Source organism: Brienomyrus brachyistius, chromosome 7 (assembly GCF_023856365.1).
Source record: "Brienomyrus brachyistius isolate T26 chromosome 7, BBRACH_0.4, whole genome shotgun sequence".
NCBI lineage: Eukaryota > Metazoa > Chordata > Actinopteri > Osteoglossiformes > Mormyridae > Brienomyrus > Brienomyrus brachyistius.
The window spans coordinates 20,396,703-20,415,064 of record NC_064539.1 but is presented as its reverse complement, the minus strand read 5'-3'; the positions used below and the strand labels follow the sequence as shown (position 1 = coordinate 20,415,064).

Here is an 18,362-nt window from a genome sequence, read left to right as displayed (position 1 = left end):
TCATATACCGGTCTCGTGAGTTTGCCGGTGACGACGGCAAGATATAACTGGTTCATTATTCTGTCAGTCACACAGAATCAAATTTCATTGGCTACGCACACTGCCTGTTCCGAAGACTCCACACTGGAGTTGAAGGAATTGACAGGGATCGTGGTGCTATTGGTGTTGCCTCGGCAGCGCCAGTACACAACATTGGCAGAGACATGAAACGTTTATCTGCATACCTGAAACCTTATACGCACGCTAAATTACTGTGCTACATGCAAACACCTAATGATGACTTCTTTACACCGCGCTTCACGCAATTGTTGCCTGGCGTTGCGTAGTTGCCTAGAAATACTGGCATTGTCCTGTCGGGACTTGCCTTTTCCAACCTGCTTGAACGTAGTTAGGATTATCATGATTATATAAAGTGCATTTTTGTTGGACTACCCTGAGTATATTGTGACTCGGCTACGTTTTGTTAACGATGGTTACTATGACTGGATATACGGCAAAGTATCATGAAAAAAAATAGCTTGACCCATTTGCTATTGCAAATGAGTATTTATTAGTTATTATTTATTTATTTATATATATTGGGTTCAGCAAAGAAAATTTCGGGGTGGGGAGGGGTGTTTAACACGTAGTTTTTCTGCGTGGTAACGTGCCTACTTAACAGGACTTTATATAGTAAAGTGATGTTATAAAAGCTAGTAAGTTTCACCCCTCGTTGTGTTACCTAGGATTTTTACACGAAGCAATATTTCCTTAATTGTGAACAGTTTCCCCAGAGCTCTAATAACAATAAAGGATAAGTAATTCATTTGATATGCTAGAATCTTCATCCAGTCTTGAGCTGAGAGCCCCAGGTCAAAATGTCACTTTAGAAATTAGGGGGACATTAGCAGCGTTTTTTGCCACTCAACCGAGCAGCGTCGTTGCCAGGCTGTTTGTTTCCATGGCGATCGCTTGTACTGTAAGGGGCGGGGACGTGGCATGGTTACACCCTGGACGATGATCCATGCACAGATGAAAGCACACATTCAGTTCAATAAATACGGTGTTTTTTGCCAGGTTTAGATTTCCTAAATGTGTAAATATGTGGGAATTAATCACCCGTGTGTCTTTATTTTAAACGTCAGTGTATCAGCAGAAGGGAGAGACGACGGTAATGCGTTCATCCCTGAAATATTGGCTCCTACTTTACACTGAATATGATATGATCTAAAAATATAAACAAAAAAATATGATTTTATGTTATTTTCTTTTTAAATATAATGCCTTTTACAGTGGTGATTATAGTATGAAGGAGCAGGTTCCCTGACGGTTGATGGAAATCACCATTTTGGTTCTCCCATGATGACCAGCACTAAGGCTAGATGTCCTTTTTGAAATGAATTTTATGACAGAAGTTCATTTTAATACAAGACATAGTGCTCATGCGACAAAGCCTGGAAATTGGAGCAGCATGTGGCTCAGTGAGCTGAACCTGTGTTCCTGTAATCAGAGGGTTACTGGTTTAAACCTAACCTCAGCATGTCCTTGAGCAAGGCCCTTAACCCCCAGCTCCCTGGGTGCCCCAACAGGTGGCTGCCCTTCATGGACAGTTTACAAAGAGCAAGTTGAGGGAGGTATAAAAAAAGACAATTTCTCCCCAGGGATTAATGAAGTATTTGTTATTATTATTATTAAATCTGAAAGCACCTCATCTATTGTTCTGTGTCTAGTACTCCCTGACATGTTACTGCATATGATGGCTATATCTCAGTGTGGCAGCTGGAAAGTAATATCGTGAAAGTTTGCAGATGTGGAAATAGGGATGTTTCTGAAGTATCAGGCATATTGTAGCGACCACGTTGCCAACTGCTTCTGCAGATGACTGAGCTCCCTGCAGTGTTACAAGTATGAATATGACAAGTAACCATGTGCTTGTCACTGATAAATTCCAGCACTGAGTGACATATCACTGGCCTGATCACCATCATGTCCACGTGCCACCTGCCACTTCACTGACCCCCCCCCCCCCCCCCCCCCCCGCCCCCCAACACCCATTAGACACCATCTGGTGGACCAGAGTCTCAGGTTTTAATGAAGATGCTAACTACACGGAAACTCCAAGCACGGAAAGCACGGACTGACAAAGGGAATTTGCATGTGCCTTCGAGATGATCTCCGATTTCATTGTGTAAAAGGAAAGGCACACACACGGCCAGGGACACAGCAGCCAGCTCTCAATGAGACACGGAATCTGGAATTACATGGGGATTCCGATCTTCTAACACACACTTGTGTTGCCTGACCTTGGGGCTTTTCTGCCTGTTTGTGTTACGTTGAAGGTCGAACAAGAAGGGATTTTCACTACTGCACTGTAACAGGAATGGAAACCATACTGGAGAGTTTTAAGCACACAGAATGTTCCTCTGTATCCAGAATGCCCCTCCCCCAGTTTCATTTGATCTCCAGGGAGATGCCTCCCATCCTTTGTCTCTTACAGAATTTCTGAATTGGGGTGGGGGGTGTAGCGTTTCCTCATTAATGCTGCAAGGGACAATGAGACAGTGTGGCTGGATAGTAGACAGAGGCCTCCAGCACCAGCAATACCTCAATTACTATTTTATTGCTTGGCTATTTTAATGTAACATGATTTAAAAATTTAGTCATTTATTCCTCTGGATGTTCTTGCTGCAGGCACTGGGTTAAGTACCTGTTAAAATATTACTTCACCAGCATTTCACCACTACCTATATTACCCATAATCCACCCTGTTTGCCTCATCACATCTCATCACTGTATCCATCCCCCATGCTGGCTGTCCCCATGGACGGGGGATCAGTGCTGATTGGTCGGGCTCTGTGTGTGAACCAGCCTGACACAGCAGCAGATGGGAAAAACACACTGTTTCAAAAGCTGAGCCCAAGAGAGTTGGGGGAGGGGGTATGAGTGTGGGACAGAGGCCACATCAGCTGGACACTGATCAGGGGCATGATTAAATTGAGGAGGAGATGGGGGGGGAGGTGCGGCTGGAGGGTATATTTCAGTGCACAATGCCTTAATTTAGACGATGTCATCATGTTACATACCTGATATTATCGCACCATTAAAACTAATGTCATTCTCAGTCTTGACATGAAATTAACATGAGGATGTTTAACAGATCATGTATCTCAGCAGAGACAGTCATGCTTATTTTTAATCAATACATAATAATACATAATAATAGTCATATAATGTGAAACAGCAGCAAAGTCCTTTCATTAAAAAGGTTAAATCATCCATCAGTGTTTTATACCTGCTTGTCCTCTGCAGTGTCGTGGGGTCCAGAGCCTATCCTTCAGGCTATGGCTGCAAGGCAGGGACTAACCCAGGAGGGGTGCCAACCCATCACAGGGCACACATACCAATCACACACACAGTCACACCGAGATTAAATAAAAACAGTAAAAATCATTGTTAGCAGTAAAATGGAGCCAGTTTGTCGGGACTATCAGAAAACTCATGTTTCTATCTACTTGAGTGCCACAGAGAAGCAGTGACTGATACGAGTGACTCCCCCAGAATTAGACACACAAGGGCGGAAAGTAGACTAGTGGAGTAGCCCTTCCCCCCCCAACCCTCACCAAGAACGGCTGGGAAAAGGGCCCAGGGTGGTATTTTCTAAGGTTATGTGGGGATGCAGAGGTGGGGTTAGCGTGTCTTAGCTAGAGGCCAGTTTTATGAGCAGCTACAGAAAGGCACAGATGCAGGTGACATTTTAGAAGCACTTCTGGCACTAATTTCTGAATTGTGTATTGATTTTCTGCTTGATGAGACAAATCCCCAACTGTCCTGGCCCATGCATGGATGACAGGATGGACACTAATCCCCCTGGGCTTGTCCCTTTATAACCCTGCTCTCCATATCCACAGCTGACTTTTTTGGGGGTTGGATATAAAGTGCACCGCTGAAAAAAACACCCAGACTCAGATGAAGCGGATATATTTCCTAACTACGTACTCAAGAGCAAATTCTGCGCCTCGGTTTACTGTTACATGTCATGAAAACAAGAAGGCCAAATCATACTGTCTGAAGTTATTCTGGTCTTGTTTCGGATGATAGTTTACATCTCACCGGCCAATAACTGCTCATATAGATTTTGGCTCCTGGACTTATTCTCTGAAAGAATTTCTATGTTAAGCAAAAAGATCTGCTTGAGAGTATTTCACAAAAACAGTGATTTTTAAGAGCTTTGCAGTCATGCACAGGTTTAGAACAAGTCCGGCTTTTTTGCTGAGTGATTAACAGAAGAGACACTGGTTCAAACAGTGGGCCTGTCCAATGGGCGTGTGTTGTTTAAAATGGGAACCAATCAGAAAGATGTGGCAGCGTGATCTTGCACCCGGGGCCCCTGGAGGGGTTAATGGGTGACAGAAGGGCAGCCCCTTCTCATAAGTCTCTGTGGTCACTACCAGCTGTTACAGTCCTCCATGGCCAGCAGGATTCCTGCATTAGTCACTGGACAGAGAGAGAGAGAGAGAGAGAGAGAGAGAGAGCATTACATCTGCTCATACCAGACTTTTAGATACAATGTTAAATGATAAATGATATTTTAGCTACTAAACGATCTGAATAATAATGCCTATTCATAGTACAAAGTACATGAGCACAAAGTACAAGCTAAATCTCAAAAGTCTAATAAAAATGCACAATTAACAGTACTTCTTTATTTGGTTTGACTTGATTTGATTTGTTCCTACTTCACTTTAGAACTGGCTCCATCCCTCGCGGTCTAGTTACACAATAAACATAGTGACTTTTTAAATACATAAAGTAAAACAGGAATGGTACAGAAAATTACATGTATGATCACAGCTGAAGGTCAACGAGTACAGCAGGAAACTAACTGAAGTTTTAGCTCCCGGAACTTTTCATAATGATGACAGTCAAACAGATAACGAGCCTTATTCGCAATTTATACAAAAGTCTCTTTCAAAAAGGCAAATGAGCGATTGATAATCATTTGATAACTCTGAAATACATATCCCATTTGATATAATAAAGCAAACCGTGTACTTCACTTTTTATATCATAATTCCGATGCAAATACTCCTGCAGTCAGATGGGGAAACATTTGCGCTCTGTTCGCTGGAAACTCACGCATTCTTCCGATAAAAGGTACCTGGCGGCTATTAAAAAAATACTCATCGCCGCCACCCAGTGGCTGCCCTGGAGACCTGGCAGAATAGCGGGAAAAGTTAACATCCATCTATCTATCCATTTTCCAAACCGCTTATCCTACTGGGTCGCGGGGGGTCCGGAGCCTATCCCGGAGGCAATGGGCACGAGGTAGGGAACAACCCAAGATGGGGGACCAGCCCATCGCAGCACACACTCACACACCATTCACTCACACATGCACATCTACGGGCAATTTAGTAACTCCAATTAGCCTCAGCATGTTTTTGGACTGTGGGGGGAAACCGGAGTACCCGGAGGAAACCCCACGACGACATGGGGAGAACATGCAAACTCCACACACATGTGACCCAGGCGGAGACTCGAACCTGGGTCCCAGAGGTGTGAGGCAACAGTGCTAACCACTGCACCACCATGCCACCCCCGAAAAGTTAACAGATTAAAGAAATAATCGGTAAAGAAGCATTTCGAGACTAAAAGGAATGAAGAACAGAATTTTAACCTAGTGGTTTAATCGAGGCACGATTAACATATGACATTGCAGGCTGGCGTCTCAGATATCACATTTACATTTATTTTATTTAGCGGACACTTTTGTCAAAAGTTAAGTAATATATAGATAAAGACAGGTAAAAATAGAATTCTGGAACCTTCTATGCAGAGGCCAAAACCACTAGCAACTCCAAATAAATGATATTGTTTTTTACGTAAATGGGACATTAACCCACAATCCCAAGCGCCAGAGGCTGATTCAGTATCCATCAGCCCACAGGGTCTACTCCTGCGTCACTTTCGCTGAGATGTTGTCATGGAAACCCCATTTCGTGACGTTGCCGGGCGGGTCGAAGAAGGCCATGCAGTGACCAGGCCGACACCCAGCTTCTTAGAGGACTTCCAAGCCTTATGACTGACCAGATTCCTGGTAGAGCGATGGGTCAAAGCTACAGTGACATCTATACATCTGAATGGGGAGGGGGCAAGGGAGGGGGAAGCTGTACCTGTGCCTTTCCTATAGCCTGGAGAAGAGAAGCTGCTCACCTCACTTTCTTTATGCCAGGGGTCGGCCACCTCAACACCTGCAACAGCCAGCTAGGGTCAGTCACAATCTGCTTTCCCCTGTGTTTCGCTGTTTTGTCTCAACATGGCCCAGGGGGAGGAGCCAAGGGTCCCTGTGGGTGTAGCCAGACCGGAGCCCCAGCAGTACCATGCGCTCTGGCTGTAGGTCTTGGTGCTCCTCTTCGGAGACACCAGCTGGATTGCCCATTGCAGTGCCTCCTTGCTGAGGGCAGGGATCAGCACCAGTGGTTCTGCCCCATGACGCTTGAGGTACTGGTTCTGAGCCCCCAGCAGAGACTGGTGACTGGAATTAGATCTTTCATCTAATTATATTGTCATGCAAACAACACATTTTAAGATGATTAACTTTAAAATAGAGACAGATTTTTTCGACGTGCCCCTTTTTCATGCAGTGTTGGTTCCCCCCATAACTAATCTCAGCATGTTTCATTGGAGAAAGCTATCATGCTATAGCTGAAAATGCAAGATTCATGTTAGTTTAAATTTCTTTATCACATCCACGTCACATCAGGGTTTGCAGGCAATCCTGCATCATCCAATATATATATATATATACATATATATGTCGTCATATATGTCATACCTCAGACCAGAGGTGCAAATCACAAGACCCTTTGCAGTTTGCATACCAGCCCCATGTGGGTGTGGAGGATGCAATAATACATCTACTGCAGTTCGCATACTCCCTGGACAGACCCAACGCCACATTTCGCATCATGTTCTTTGACTTCTCCAGTGCCTTCAATACCATCCAGCCCAGACTACTGATGGCTAAAATGTAGGACATGCAGGTGGAGGCTCCCCTGGTCACATGGGCAGGCCACAGTTTGTGAGACTATAGAGCTGTGTGTCTGAGCACCTGATAAATAATATCGCCCCCCCCCCCCAGGAAATCTCCCTCCCTTTTCACCACCTACACTGCAGACTTTAAGTGCTGCACCGAGTCATGTCATCTGCATCTGTCATCTGACATCATACAGGTACTTGGGCGTTCAACTGGAGTGGTCCACCAACACAGAGGTTGTCTAGAAGAAGGGCCTGAACCGGTTTTATTTCCTGAGGATGCTCTGGTCCTTCGACGTATCCAGAAGAATGCTCCTGATATTTTGTCCGTCTGTTGTAGCACCACTTTCTCTGCTGTCGTGTGTTGGGGAGCAGGCTTCAAAGCAAAGGAAGCCAGTAGACTGATTTAGACTAACTAGGAAGACTGAGTCTGCTGTTGGCTCCAAGTGTGTCAGTCTGGAGGAGGTGGCCAGGGATAGAATACTGCACTGATTGGCTGAAGAGTCATCACACCTGGGTTTGAACAGCTGACCTAAAGGTTATCCCAAAATCCTGCATACACACTGGATTGCCCACCCCTGGTTTACAGCGATCTATAGCCATATATATGGACGTTAGAACGTCACCGCCCACTCTTTGAAAGCTCACAGGAAACGAGTGCCGTGTGTCAGCGGAAGACAGGGGGGTCATATATTATTTAAACGTGAGATGTGGCTTGCATATTTTTCATCTGGTTGATTTATATCACCTAAATATTTCGGCAGAATACATGTAGATACTATCATGCGTAGGTGCATCCCGACACCATTCAAAACTGGCTCATATGGAGCAATAATATGTGAAAGTAATATTCTACACCTTTCTCAACAAGGTCTCAGGGACCCCCAGAAAATCCAAATTTTTGCTCTCCCAGCTCCCAGGAAATTGGGTGAGAGCAAAAATGTGGACTGTCTGGAGGTCGCCGTGGACTGGTTTGAGAAACACTGTTAGACACAATTTTATACCCTTTTCAAAGATGCTAAAGATTCAGCGATACCTTCATTCATGTTCTGCAGTGTTTGAGTGGACGGTCACAGAGGGACACCGCGATGAAAATGCATCCCCAATAAACACTGCCCAAAAACAATTAACTTGGCTGTAAACTTACAGCTAAAAAACATTTGTTGGTCCAAGAATAGTTGTAGCTTTCATATTTTTAGTTTTACTGGGAGGAGCTGCCCGATGTCCATAGTAAAACAGCAACAGTAGTAACACACATATATCAGGTTTTTTTTTTTTATGACTGATCCCAGTTTTTTGTAAAACAAAAGTTAAAAAAGATCCATGATTTAAAAGATGAATTTGTGCAGAATTCAGATATATGTAACATTTCATTTTTTAAAATATATTTTGTGTGATATACTTGGGAAAATGTAAAATGAACAAGAAAAGCAAAGTGCACCTGCATGCAGAGCCCTGAGCCTCGACCCCTGGGTGCTTTTTGAAAATTTTCCAGAAAAAGAACAGAGGATTGAAACCATTGGGATTTTCATATTATGAATTCATCGGAAGAGCTGTAAGAATTTTTTTAAGTTGTAATGTATTTAAATTCTGACTTTCTTGTGACTTTTTTTTATACAATTTGATATTTTGTTGACTAATAAATATAGTAACATTAAAAGTAACAATGAAACCACTTACATTGTTTATATTTCAAGATTGCTTTAATCGTTATTAATTTTCAGTGCATTAATTGTTGTGTTCTGAATACAATTTCAATTTATATATTTGATTGTGATTGTGTTTATTTAATTCGTAAATGTATCTATTAATGTAGCAATATAATGTTGCCATTATAGTATTGTCGCAAATGCCTGCTGTCCACTGGAGTGGGCATCTGAATGAATATTACAGAGTTAGAAAAAAACTTTAAAATGCTTTTTTCCTTGAAAGAAGAGAATGAGGGAAAATGGCGCAAGATTGCTTTAATCGTTATTAATTTTCAGTGCATTAATTGTTGTGTTCTGAATACAATTTCAATTTATATATTTGATTGTGATTGTGTTTATTTAATTCGTAAATGTATCTATTAATGTAGCAATATAATGTTGCCATTATAGTATTGTCGCAAATGCCTGCTGTCCACTGGAGTGGGCATCTGAATGAATATTACAGAGTTAGAAAAAAACTTTAAAATGCTTTTTTCCTTGAAAGAAGAGAATGAGGGAAAATGGCTCATAATTCATACATGAAAGGGTTAATTCTTTTCAGCTGGGAGCCAATAACACAGATATTCCAAGTTACCAAGTTGAGAGGACAGATTGTAAGCAGTGCTTTACTAAGAGAGGGACTGAGTATGTTAGTATGTCCCCTTACTCTGTGGTGGGAGGACATTTCGCTCATAGTAGCCAGGGTTGGTGATGTTCCCCGCTGGCCGGTACTGGGCCACCACGAACACCGTCCCCTTGCCGTCCGTCGCCATGCCGATGCCCATTTCCTGAGAGTCCTTCCAGACCACCTGAGTGAAGTGACCTGTGAGACAGAGAGTGTCAGCATCACCTCCTGAATCGGCACATGGAGTCACAGAGGACCTGCTCCTTCTCTGTCTGTTGTTCTCATTCCTGATTTGGGCAGCAGTTGAGGAATCATGTAACTGCATGATCATACATTTGCATACACTCATAAATCTCAACCTTGACTTCATCAGTAAATAGGACTTTTTTTATTCCAGTGATCCAGTGTGAACTGCTAGTATGCCTTAGCGCATGGCAAAACTCGGATGAAAAAATTACCAGAATTTGAATGTGGTCTTACGTATGCCCAAGCACAAGTACCCAGTAATAAGTAAAGACAATAACATTTTTTTCTGTTTGCTTTTATTTTAAAATGCATGTTATTTTGTATTCTTATTTTTGCTTAAATGTAACTTTTAAATAACTGTTGCTATTTAAGCACAATATAATTTAAGCTATTGCAAAAATGACGGCATATGAACATGCAAACAGTTTAGTTATTAGGCCATTTGTGCTGAAAGTATTGTTCACCTTGTTGAAACAGATATTTCAGTTATTAGGGTTATGTGTGTGTATGTAAAGTCTGGATGAAGGTGGGAGGGTCGCCTGAGTGGTACTTAAACAAGCCCACACCCCATGGTACTGAACTTTACTACCTGTGGACCTCAGACAACCAAGGATTTGGTTTCTGCTACCAGATTATAATAAGATGGACCAGTGCTGCGAGTGGGAGACTGACGACTGTGTGTCTGTGTGTGTGTGTGTGTGTGTCCTTCACCTGTTTTCTCCTGATGGCCAGACTTGCTGAAATCATAGTCCTTGATCTCACTGTACCAGGACTCCACCGCGTCTTTTCCTGCAAAATGCCAAAATTTAAATACCATTAAAATGCACTTAATCCATCAGCTTTTGTACATTCCCAGCTCTCTGCAATAACGTGTCACCATTTCCCTCAATAATAAAGGAAATAATAAAAAATTAAGCATTTCGAATTAATTTATTATTAAATGACATTGGAAATCAATGAGTAACGGAGTAACGGAGTGACCTATAACAATAAATGAATGAAATAAACAGCATCTGTTTTCTTTTACAGGTTTTACAGGTTTTGCAGATTGTGCTACAGCCAAGGCTAACATGCTATATAAACTGATATCAAATTAGGGTCACCATTCATGCTGGGTTCATTAGCTTCTTGTTTAATCGGGCAGAGACAAAGAACACCGCAGTTTATCCTGCTGTCAGCATGCGGAAGTTGATTTTTCTTTTAGTTCTTTTTAGTTAATAATTGCAAAAAGTGAGCACTGACTAGATTTCATTATTGGATGGAGTTTATTCCATGTTACCCAATCAGGCTTTAGAACTCTTATGAAAGTCAATGTGACACATTAGCCTAACAATCCTACCCAATGCCACATCCTCATCGCCCCCAAACTTCCCAACCCCCAAAACCACACCCACTGCATTAAGACAGCCCCACCCCCAAGAGCACAGCCCCGCCCCCAAGAGCACAGTCCCGCCCCCAAGCCCATCTCACCTGATACTGGAGCTTTATCGGATGTCCACTTATAAAAGATGTTCTCGCCCAGGTCAGTGTCGCTATGCTGAAAAGCGTTTTGCTGTGCCAGGTGTTCGGCCCACTTTTGCGTCTCCCGGCACAGGTCCAGGTCCAGGCTGAGTGGTGGTGCCCCGTGTTGCTGCCGCCGAGCATTGTGGGCCTCTAGCGCCTCCTTCTGGAAGTCGGCAGTGTTTGCAGAGAGTCCATTTGGGTCAATTGGGCTGGTGGTGTCCTTGGTGGTAGGGGTGGGGGGCTTGTTCTCACCTCCGCTCCCTCCTCCTTCTGAAACCCAAGGAGAGGATTCCTTTATTTAATAAGGACTTGTGCTGGGGGGCAGGTAGGGACCCCGTGAGAGGTTTATTAGAAAACACCCCATAACTGCATGACTGCACGTTTTCCCGCATTTACAAAAAATTTCCAAATCATATCCACATCACATCATGTTGATACGATGTTTACCAATGTGTCGTGTGGTGTTTGTTTCTGTGTTTAACAAAATAAACTTGCATTAATTTTTCTACTTTTCATTTGCTAGTATTTACTTAGTCACAGTAATTATTGATTTACTTATTCAGTGACAGGAGTTACATATATACTTTTTTTTAGCATATAAATCGTTTTCAACTTGCAATATTTTCCACTTACATCGGGTTCATTGGAGTGTAACCGCATCTTATGCCAAGGACCACCTATATAATCTTGTATCTAAAGTACTGCCCCCTACAGGCAGTGACCAGGATAACTGCAGCCAAAAATCCTTTAATGGACCAACGTAAATGTGCAGATAAGAAAGCAAAAAAGACCCATGTCTCTGATGACCCCCTTGTCTGGTTCGGTGGATGCTTGCTGCACACTTGTCCGCTTACCCTGTGGTGGGAGGACATTTCGCTCATAGTAGCCAGGGTTGGTGATGTTCCCCGCTGGCCGGTACTGGGCCACCACGAACACCGTCCCCTTGCCGTCCGTCGCCATGCCGATGCCCATTTCCTGAGAGTCCTTCCAGACCACCTGAGTGAAGTGACCTGTGAGACAGAGTGTCAGCATCACCTCCTGAATCGGCACATGGAGTCACAGAGGACCTGCTCCTTCTCTGTCTGTTGTTCTCATTCCTGATTTGGGCAGCAGTTGAGGAATCATGTAACTGCATGATCATACATTTGCATACACTCATAAATCTCAACCTTGACTTCATCAGTAAATAGGACTTTTTTTATTCCAGTGATCCAGTGTGAACTGCTAGTATGCCTTAGCGCATGGCAAAACTCGGATGAAAAAATTACCAGAATTTGAATGTGGTCTTACGTATGCCCAAGCACAAGTACCCAGTAATAAGTAAAGACAATAACATTTTTTTCTGTTTGCTTTTATTTTAAAATGCATGTTATTTTGTATTCTTATTTTTGCTTAAATGTAACTTTTAAATAACTGTTGCTATTTAAGCACAATATAATTTAAGCTATTGCAAAAATGACGGCATATGAACATGCAAACAGTTTAGTTATTAGGCCATTTGTGCTGAAAGTATTGTTCACCTTGTTGAAACAGATATTTCAGTTATTAGGGTTATGTGTGTGTATGTAAAGTCTGGATGAAGGTGGGAGGGTCGCCTGAGTGGTACTTAAACAAGCCCACACCCCATGGTACTGAACTTTACTACCTGTGGACCTCAGACAACCAAGGATTTGGTTTCTGCTACCAGATTATAATAAGATGGACCAGTGCTGCGAGTGGGAGACTGACGACTGTGTGTCTGTGTGTGTGTGTGTGTGTGTGTGTGTGTGTGTGTGTGTCCTTCACCTGTTTTCTCCTGATGGCCAGACTTGCTGAAATCATAGTCCTTGATCTCACTGTACCAGGACTCCACCGCGTCTTTTCCTGCAAAATGCCAAAATTTAATTACCATTAAAATGCACTTAATCCATCAGCTTTTGTACATTCCCAGCTCTCTGCAATAACGTGTCACCATTTCCCTCAATAATAAAGGAAATAATAAAAAATTAAGCATTTCGAATTAATTTATTATTAAATGACATTGGAAATCAATGAGTAACGGAGTAACGGAGTGACCTATAACAATAAATGAATGAAATAAACAGCATCTGTTTTCTTTTACAGGTTTTACAGGTTTTGCAGATTGTGCTACAGCCAAGGCTAACATGCTATATAAACTGATATCAAATTAGGGTCACCATTCATGCTGGGTTCATTAGCTTCTTGTTTAATCGGGCAGAGACAAAGAACACCGCAGTTTATCCTGCTGTCAGCATGCGGAAGTTGATTTTTCTTTTAGTTCTTTTTAGTTAATAATTGCAAAAAGTGAGCACTGACTAGATTTCATTATTGGATGGAGTTTATTCCATGTTACCCAATCAGGCTTTAGAACTCTTATGAAAGTCAATGTGACACATTAGCCTAACAATCCTACCCAATGCCACATCCTCATCGCCCCCAAACTTCCCAACCCCCAAAACCACACCCACTGCATTAAGACAGCCCCACCCCCAAGAGCACAGCCCCGCCCCCAAGAGCACAGTCCCGCCCCCAAGCCCATCTCACCTGATACTGGAGCTTTATCGGATGTCCACTTATAAAAGATGTTCTCGCCCAGGTCAGTGTCGCTATGCTGAAAAGCGTTTTGCTGTGCCAGGTGTTCGGCCCACTTTTGCGTCTCCCGGCACAGGTCCAGGTCCAGGCTGAGTGGTGGTGCCCCGTGTTGCTGCCGCCGAGCATTGTGGGCCTCTAGCGCCTCCTTCTGGAAGTCGGCAGTGTTTGCAGAGAGTCCATTTGGGTCAATTGGGCTGGTGGTGTCCTTGGTGGTAGGGGTGGGGGGCTTGTTCTCACCTCCGCTCCCTCCTCCTTCTGAAACCCAAGGAGAGGATTCCTTTATTTAATAAGGACTTGTGCTGGGGGGCAGGTAGGGACCCCGTGAGAGGTTTATTAGAAAACACCCCATAACTGCATGACTGCACGTTTTCCCGCATTTACAAAAAATTTCCAAATCATATCCACATCACATCATGTTGATACGATGTTTACCAATGTGTCGTGTGGTGTTTGTTTCTGTGTTTAACAAAATAAACTTGCATTAATTTTTCTACTTTTCATTTGCTAGTATTTACTTAGTCACAGTAATTATTGATTTACTTATTCAGTGACAGGAGTTACATATATACTTTTTTTTAGCATATAAATCGTTTTCAACTTGCAATATTTTCCACTTACATCGGGTTCATTGGAGTGTAACCGCATCTTATGCCAAGGACCACCTATATAATCTTGTATCTAAAGTACTGCCCCCTACAGGCAGTGACCAGGATAACTGCAGCCAAAAATCCTTTAATGGACCAACGTAAATGTGCAGATAAGAAAGCAAAAAAGACCCATGTCTCTGATGACCCCCTTGTCTGGTTCGGTGGATGCTTGCTGCACACTTGTCCGCTTACCCTGTGGTGGGAGGACATTTCGCTCATAGTAGCCAGGGTTGGTGATGTTCCCCGCTGGCCGGTACTGGGCCACCACGAACACCGTCCCCTTGCCGTCCGTCGCCATGCCGATGCCCATTTCCTGAGAGTCTTTCCAGACCACCTGAGTGAAGTGACCTGTGAGACAGAGTGTCAGCATCACCTCCTGAATCGGCACATGGAGTCACAGAGGACCTGCTCCTTCTCTGTCTGTTGTTCTCATTCCTGATTTGGGCAGCAGTTGAGGAATCATGTAACTGCATGATCATACATTTGCATACACTCATAAATCTCAACCTTGACTTCATCAGTAAATAGGACTTTTTTTATTCCAGTGATCCAGTGTGAACTGCTAGTATGCCTTAGCGCATGGCAAAACTCGGATGAAAAAATTACCAGAATTTGAATGTGGTCTTACGTATGCCCAAGCACAAGTACCCAGTAATAAGTAAAGACAATAACATTTTTTTCTGTTTGCTTTTATTTTAAAATGCATGTTATTTTGTATTCTTATTTTTGCTTAAATGTAACTTTTAAATAACTGTTGCTATTTAAGCACAATATAATTTAAGCTATTGCAAAAATGACGGCATATGAACATGCAAACAGTTTAGTTATTAGGCCATTTGTGCTGAAAGTATTGTTCACCTTGTTGAAACAGATATTTCAGTTATTAGGGTTATGTGTGTGTATGTAAAGTCTGGATGAAGGTGGGAGGGTCGCCTGAGTGGTACTTAAACAAGCCCACACCCCATGGTACTGAACTTTACTACCTGTGGACCTCAGACAACCAAGGATTTGGTTTCTGCTACCAGATTATAATAAGATGGACCAGTGCTGCGAGTGGGAGACTGACGACTGTGTGTCTGTGTGTGTGTGTGTGTGTGTGTGTGTGTGTGTGTGTGTGTCCTTCACCTGTTTTCTCCTGATGGCCAGACTTGCTGAAATCATAGTCCTTGATCTCACTGTACCAGGACTCCACCGCGTCTTTTCCTGCAAAATGCCAAAATTTAATTACCATTAAAATGCACTTAATCCATCAGCTTTTGTACATTCCCAGCTCTCTGCAATAACGTGTCACCATTTCCCTCAATAATAAAGGAAATAATAAAAAATTAAGCATTTCGAATTAATTTATTATTAAATGACATTGGAAATCAATGAGTAACGGAGTAACGGAGTGACCTATAACAATAAATGAATGAAATAAACAGCATCTGTTTTCTTTTACAGGTTTTACAGGTTTTGCAGATTGTGCTACAGCCAAGGCTAACATGCTATATAAACTGATATCAAATTAGGGTCACCATTCATGCTGGGTTCATTAGCTTCTTGTTTAATCGGGCAGAGACAAAGAACACCGCAGTTTATCCTGCTGTCAGCATGCGGAAGTTGATTTTTCTTTTAGTTCTTTTTAGTTAATAATTGCAAAAAGTGAGCAATGACTAGATTTCATTATTGGATGGAGTTTATTCCATGTTACCCAATCAGGCTTTAGAACTCTTATGAAAGTCAATGTGACACATTAGCCTAACAATCCTACCCAATGCCACATCCTCATCGCCCCCAAACTTCCCAACCCCCAAAACCACACCCACTGCATTAAGATAGCCCCACCCCCAAGAGCACAGCCCCGCCCCCAAGAGCACAGTCCCGCCCCCAAGCCCATCTCACCTGATACTGGAGCTTTATCGGATGTCCACTTATAAAAGATGTTCTCGCCCAGGTCAGTGTCGCTATGCTGAAAAGCGTTTTGCTGTGCCAGGTGTTCGGCCCACTTTTGCGTCTCCCGGCACAGGTCCAGGTCCAGGCTGAGTGGTGGTGCCCCGTGTTGCTGCCGCCGAGCATTGTGGGCCTCTAGCGCCTCCTTCTGGAAGTCGGCAGTGTTTGCAGAGAGTCCATTTGGGTCAATTGGGCTGGTGGTGTCCTTGGTGGTAGGGGTGGGGGGCTTGTTCTCACCTCCGCTCCCTCCTCCTTCTGAAACCCAAGGAGAGGATTCCTTTATTTAATAAGGACTTGTGCTGGGGGGCAGGTAGGGACCCCGTGAGAGGTTTATTAGAAAACACCCCATAACTGCATGACTGCACGTTTTCCCGCATTTACAAAAAATTTCCAAATCATATCCACATCACATCATGTTGATACGATGTTTACCAATGTGTCGTGTGGTGTTTGTTTCTGTGTTTAACAAAATAAACTTGCATTAATTTTTCTACTTTTCATTTGCTAGTATTTACTTAGTCACAGTAATTATTGATTTACTTATTCAGTGACAGGAGTTACATATATACTTTTTTTTAGCATATAAATCGTTTTCAACTTGCAATATTTTCCACTTACATCGGGTTCATTGGAGTGTAACCGCATCTTATGCCAAGGACCACCTATATAATCTTGTATCTAAAGTACTGCCCCCTACAGGCAGTGACCAGGATAACTGCAGCCAAAAATCCTTTAATGGACCAACGTAAATGTGCAGATAAGAAAGCAAAAAAGACCCATGTCTCTGATGACCCCCTTGTCTGGTTCGGTGGATGCTTGCTGCACACTTGTCCGCTTACCCTGTGGTGGGAGGACATTTCGCTCATAGTAGCCAGGGTTGGTGATGTTCCCCGCTGGCCGGTACTGGGCCACCACGAACACCGTCCCCTTGCCGTCCGTCGCCATGCCGATGCCCATTTCCTGAGAGTCCTTCCAGACCACCTGAGTGAAGTGACCTGTGAGACAGAGAGTGTCAGCATCACCTCCTGAATCGGCACATGGAGTCACAGAGGACCTGCTCCTTCTCTGTCTGTTGTTCTCATTCCTGATTTGGGCAGCAGTTGAGGAATCATGTAACTGCATGATCATACATTTGCATACACTCATAAATCTCAACCTTGACTTCATCAGTAAATAGGACTTTTTTATTCCAGTGATCCAGTGTGAACTGCTAGTATGCCTTAGCGCATGGCAAAACTCGGATGAAAAAATTACCAGAATTTGAATGTGGTCTTACGTATGCCCAAGCACAAGTACCCAGTAATAAGTAAAGACAATAACATTTTTTTCTGTTTGCTTTTATTTTAAAATGCATGTTATTTTGTATTCTTATTTTTGCTTAAATGTAACTTTTAAATAACTGTTGCTATTTAAGCACAATATAATTTAAGCTATTGCAAAAATGACGGCATATGAACATGCAAACAGTTTAGTTATTAGGCCATTTGTGCTGAAAGTATTGTTCACCTTGTTGAAACAGATATTTCAGTTATTAGGGTTATGTGTGTGTATGTAAAGTCTGGATGAAGGTGGGAGGGTCGCCTGAGTGGTACTTAAACAAGCCCACACCCCATGGTACTGAACTTTACTACCTGTGGACCTCAGACAACCAAGGATTTGGTTTCTGCTACCAGATTATAATAAGATGGACCAGTGCTGCGAGTGGGAGACTGACGACTGTGTGTCTGTGTGTGTGTGTGTGTGTGTGTGTGTGTGTCCTTCACCTGTTTTCTCCTGATGGCCAGACTTGCTGAAATCATAGTCCTTGATCTCACTGTACCAGGACTCCACCGCGTCTTTTCCTGCAAAATGCCAAAATTTAAATACCATTAAAATGCACTTAATCCATCAGCTTTTGTACATTCCCAGCTCTCTGCAATAACGTGTCACCATTTCCCTCAATAATAAAGGAAATAATAAAAAATTAAGCATTTCGAATTAATTTATTATTAAATGACATTGGAAATCAATGAGTAACGGAGTAACGGAGTGACCTATAACAATAAATGAATGAAATAAACAGCATCTGTTTTCTTTTACAGGTTTTACAGGTTTTGCAGATTGTGCTACAGCCAA

At 42.8% G+C, this 18,362-nt stretch overlaps 1 protein-coding gene across 1 annotated transcript in view; it reads right to left on the bottom strand.

Moving 5' to 3' along the window:
• Positions 1-8,974: 8,974 nt before the first annotated feature.
• The window catches only part of LOC125746656 (uncharacterized), a 34,474-nt gene continuing 25,086 nt past the window's right edge, over positions 8,975-18,362 (bottom strand). Inside the window, exons 23-24 of the mRNA XM_049020915.1 lie at positions 18,011-18,088; positions 8,975-9,525 (exon numbers count right to left, since the gene is read on the bottom strand). Of these exons, the coding sequence (XP_048876872.1) occupies positions 9,353-9,525; positions 18,011-18,088 (251 nt within the window). The 3' untranslated portion in view covers positions 8,975-9,352. The remainder of the gene's footprint in view (positions 9,526-18,010; positions 18,089-18,362) is intronic.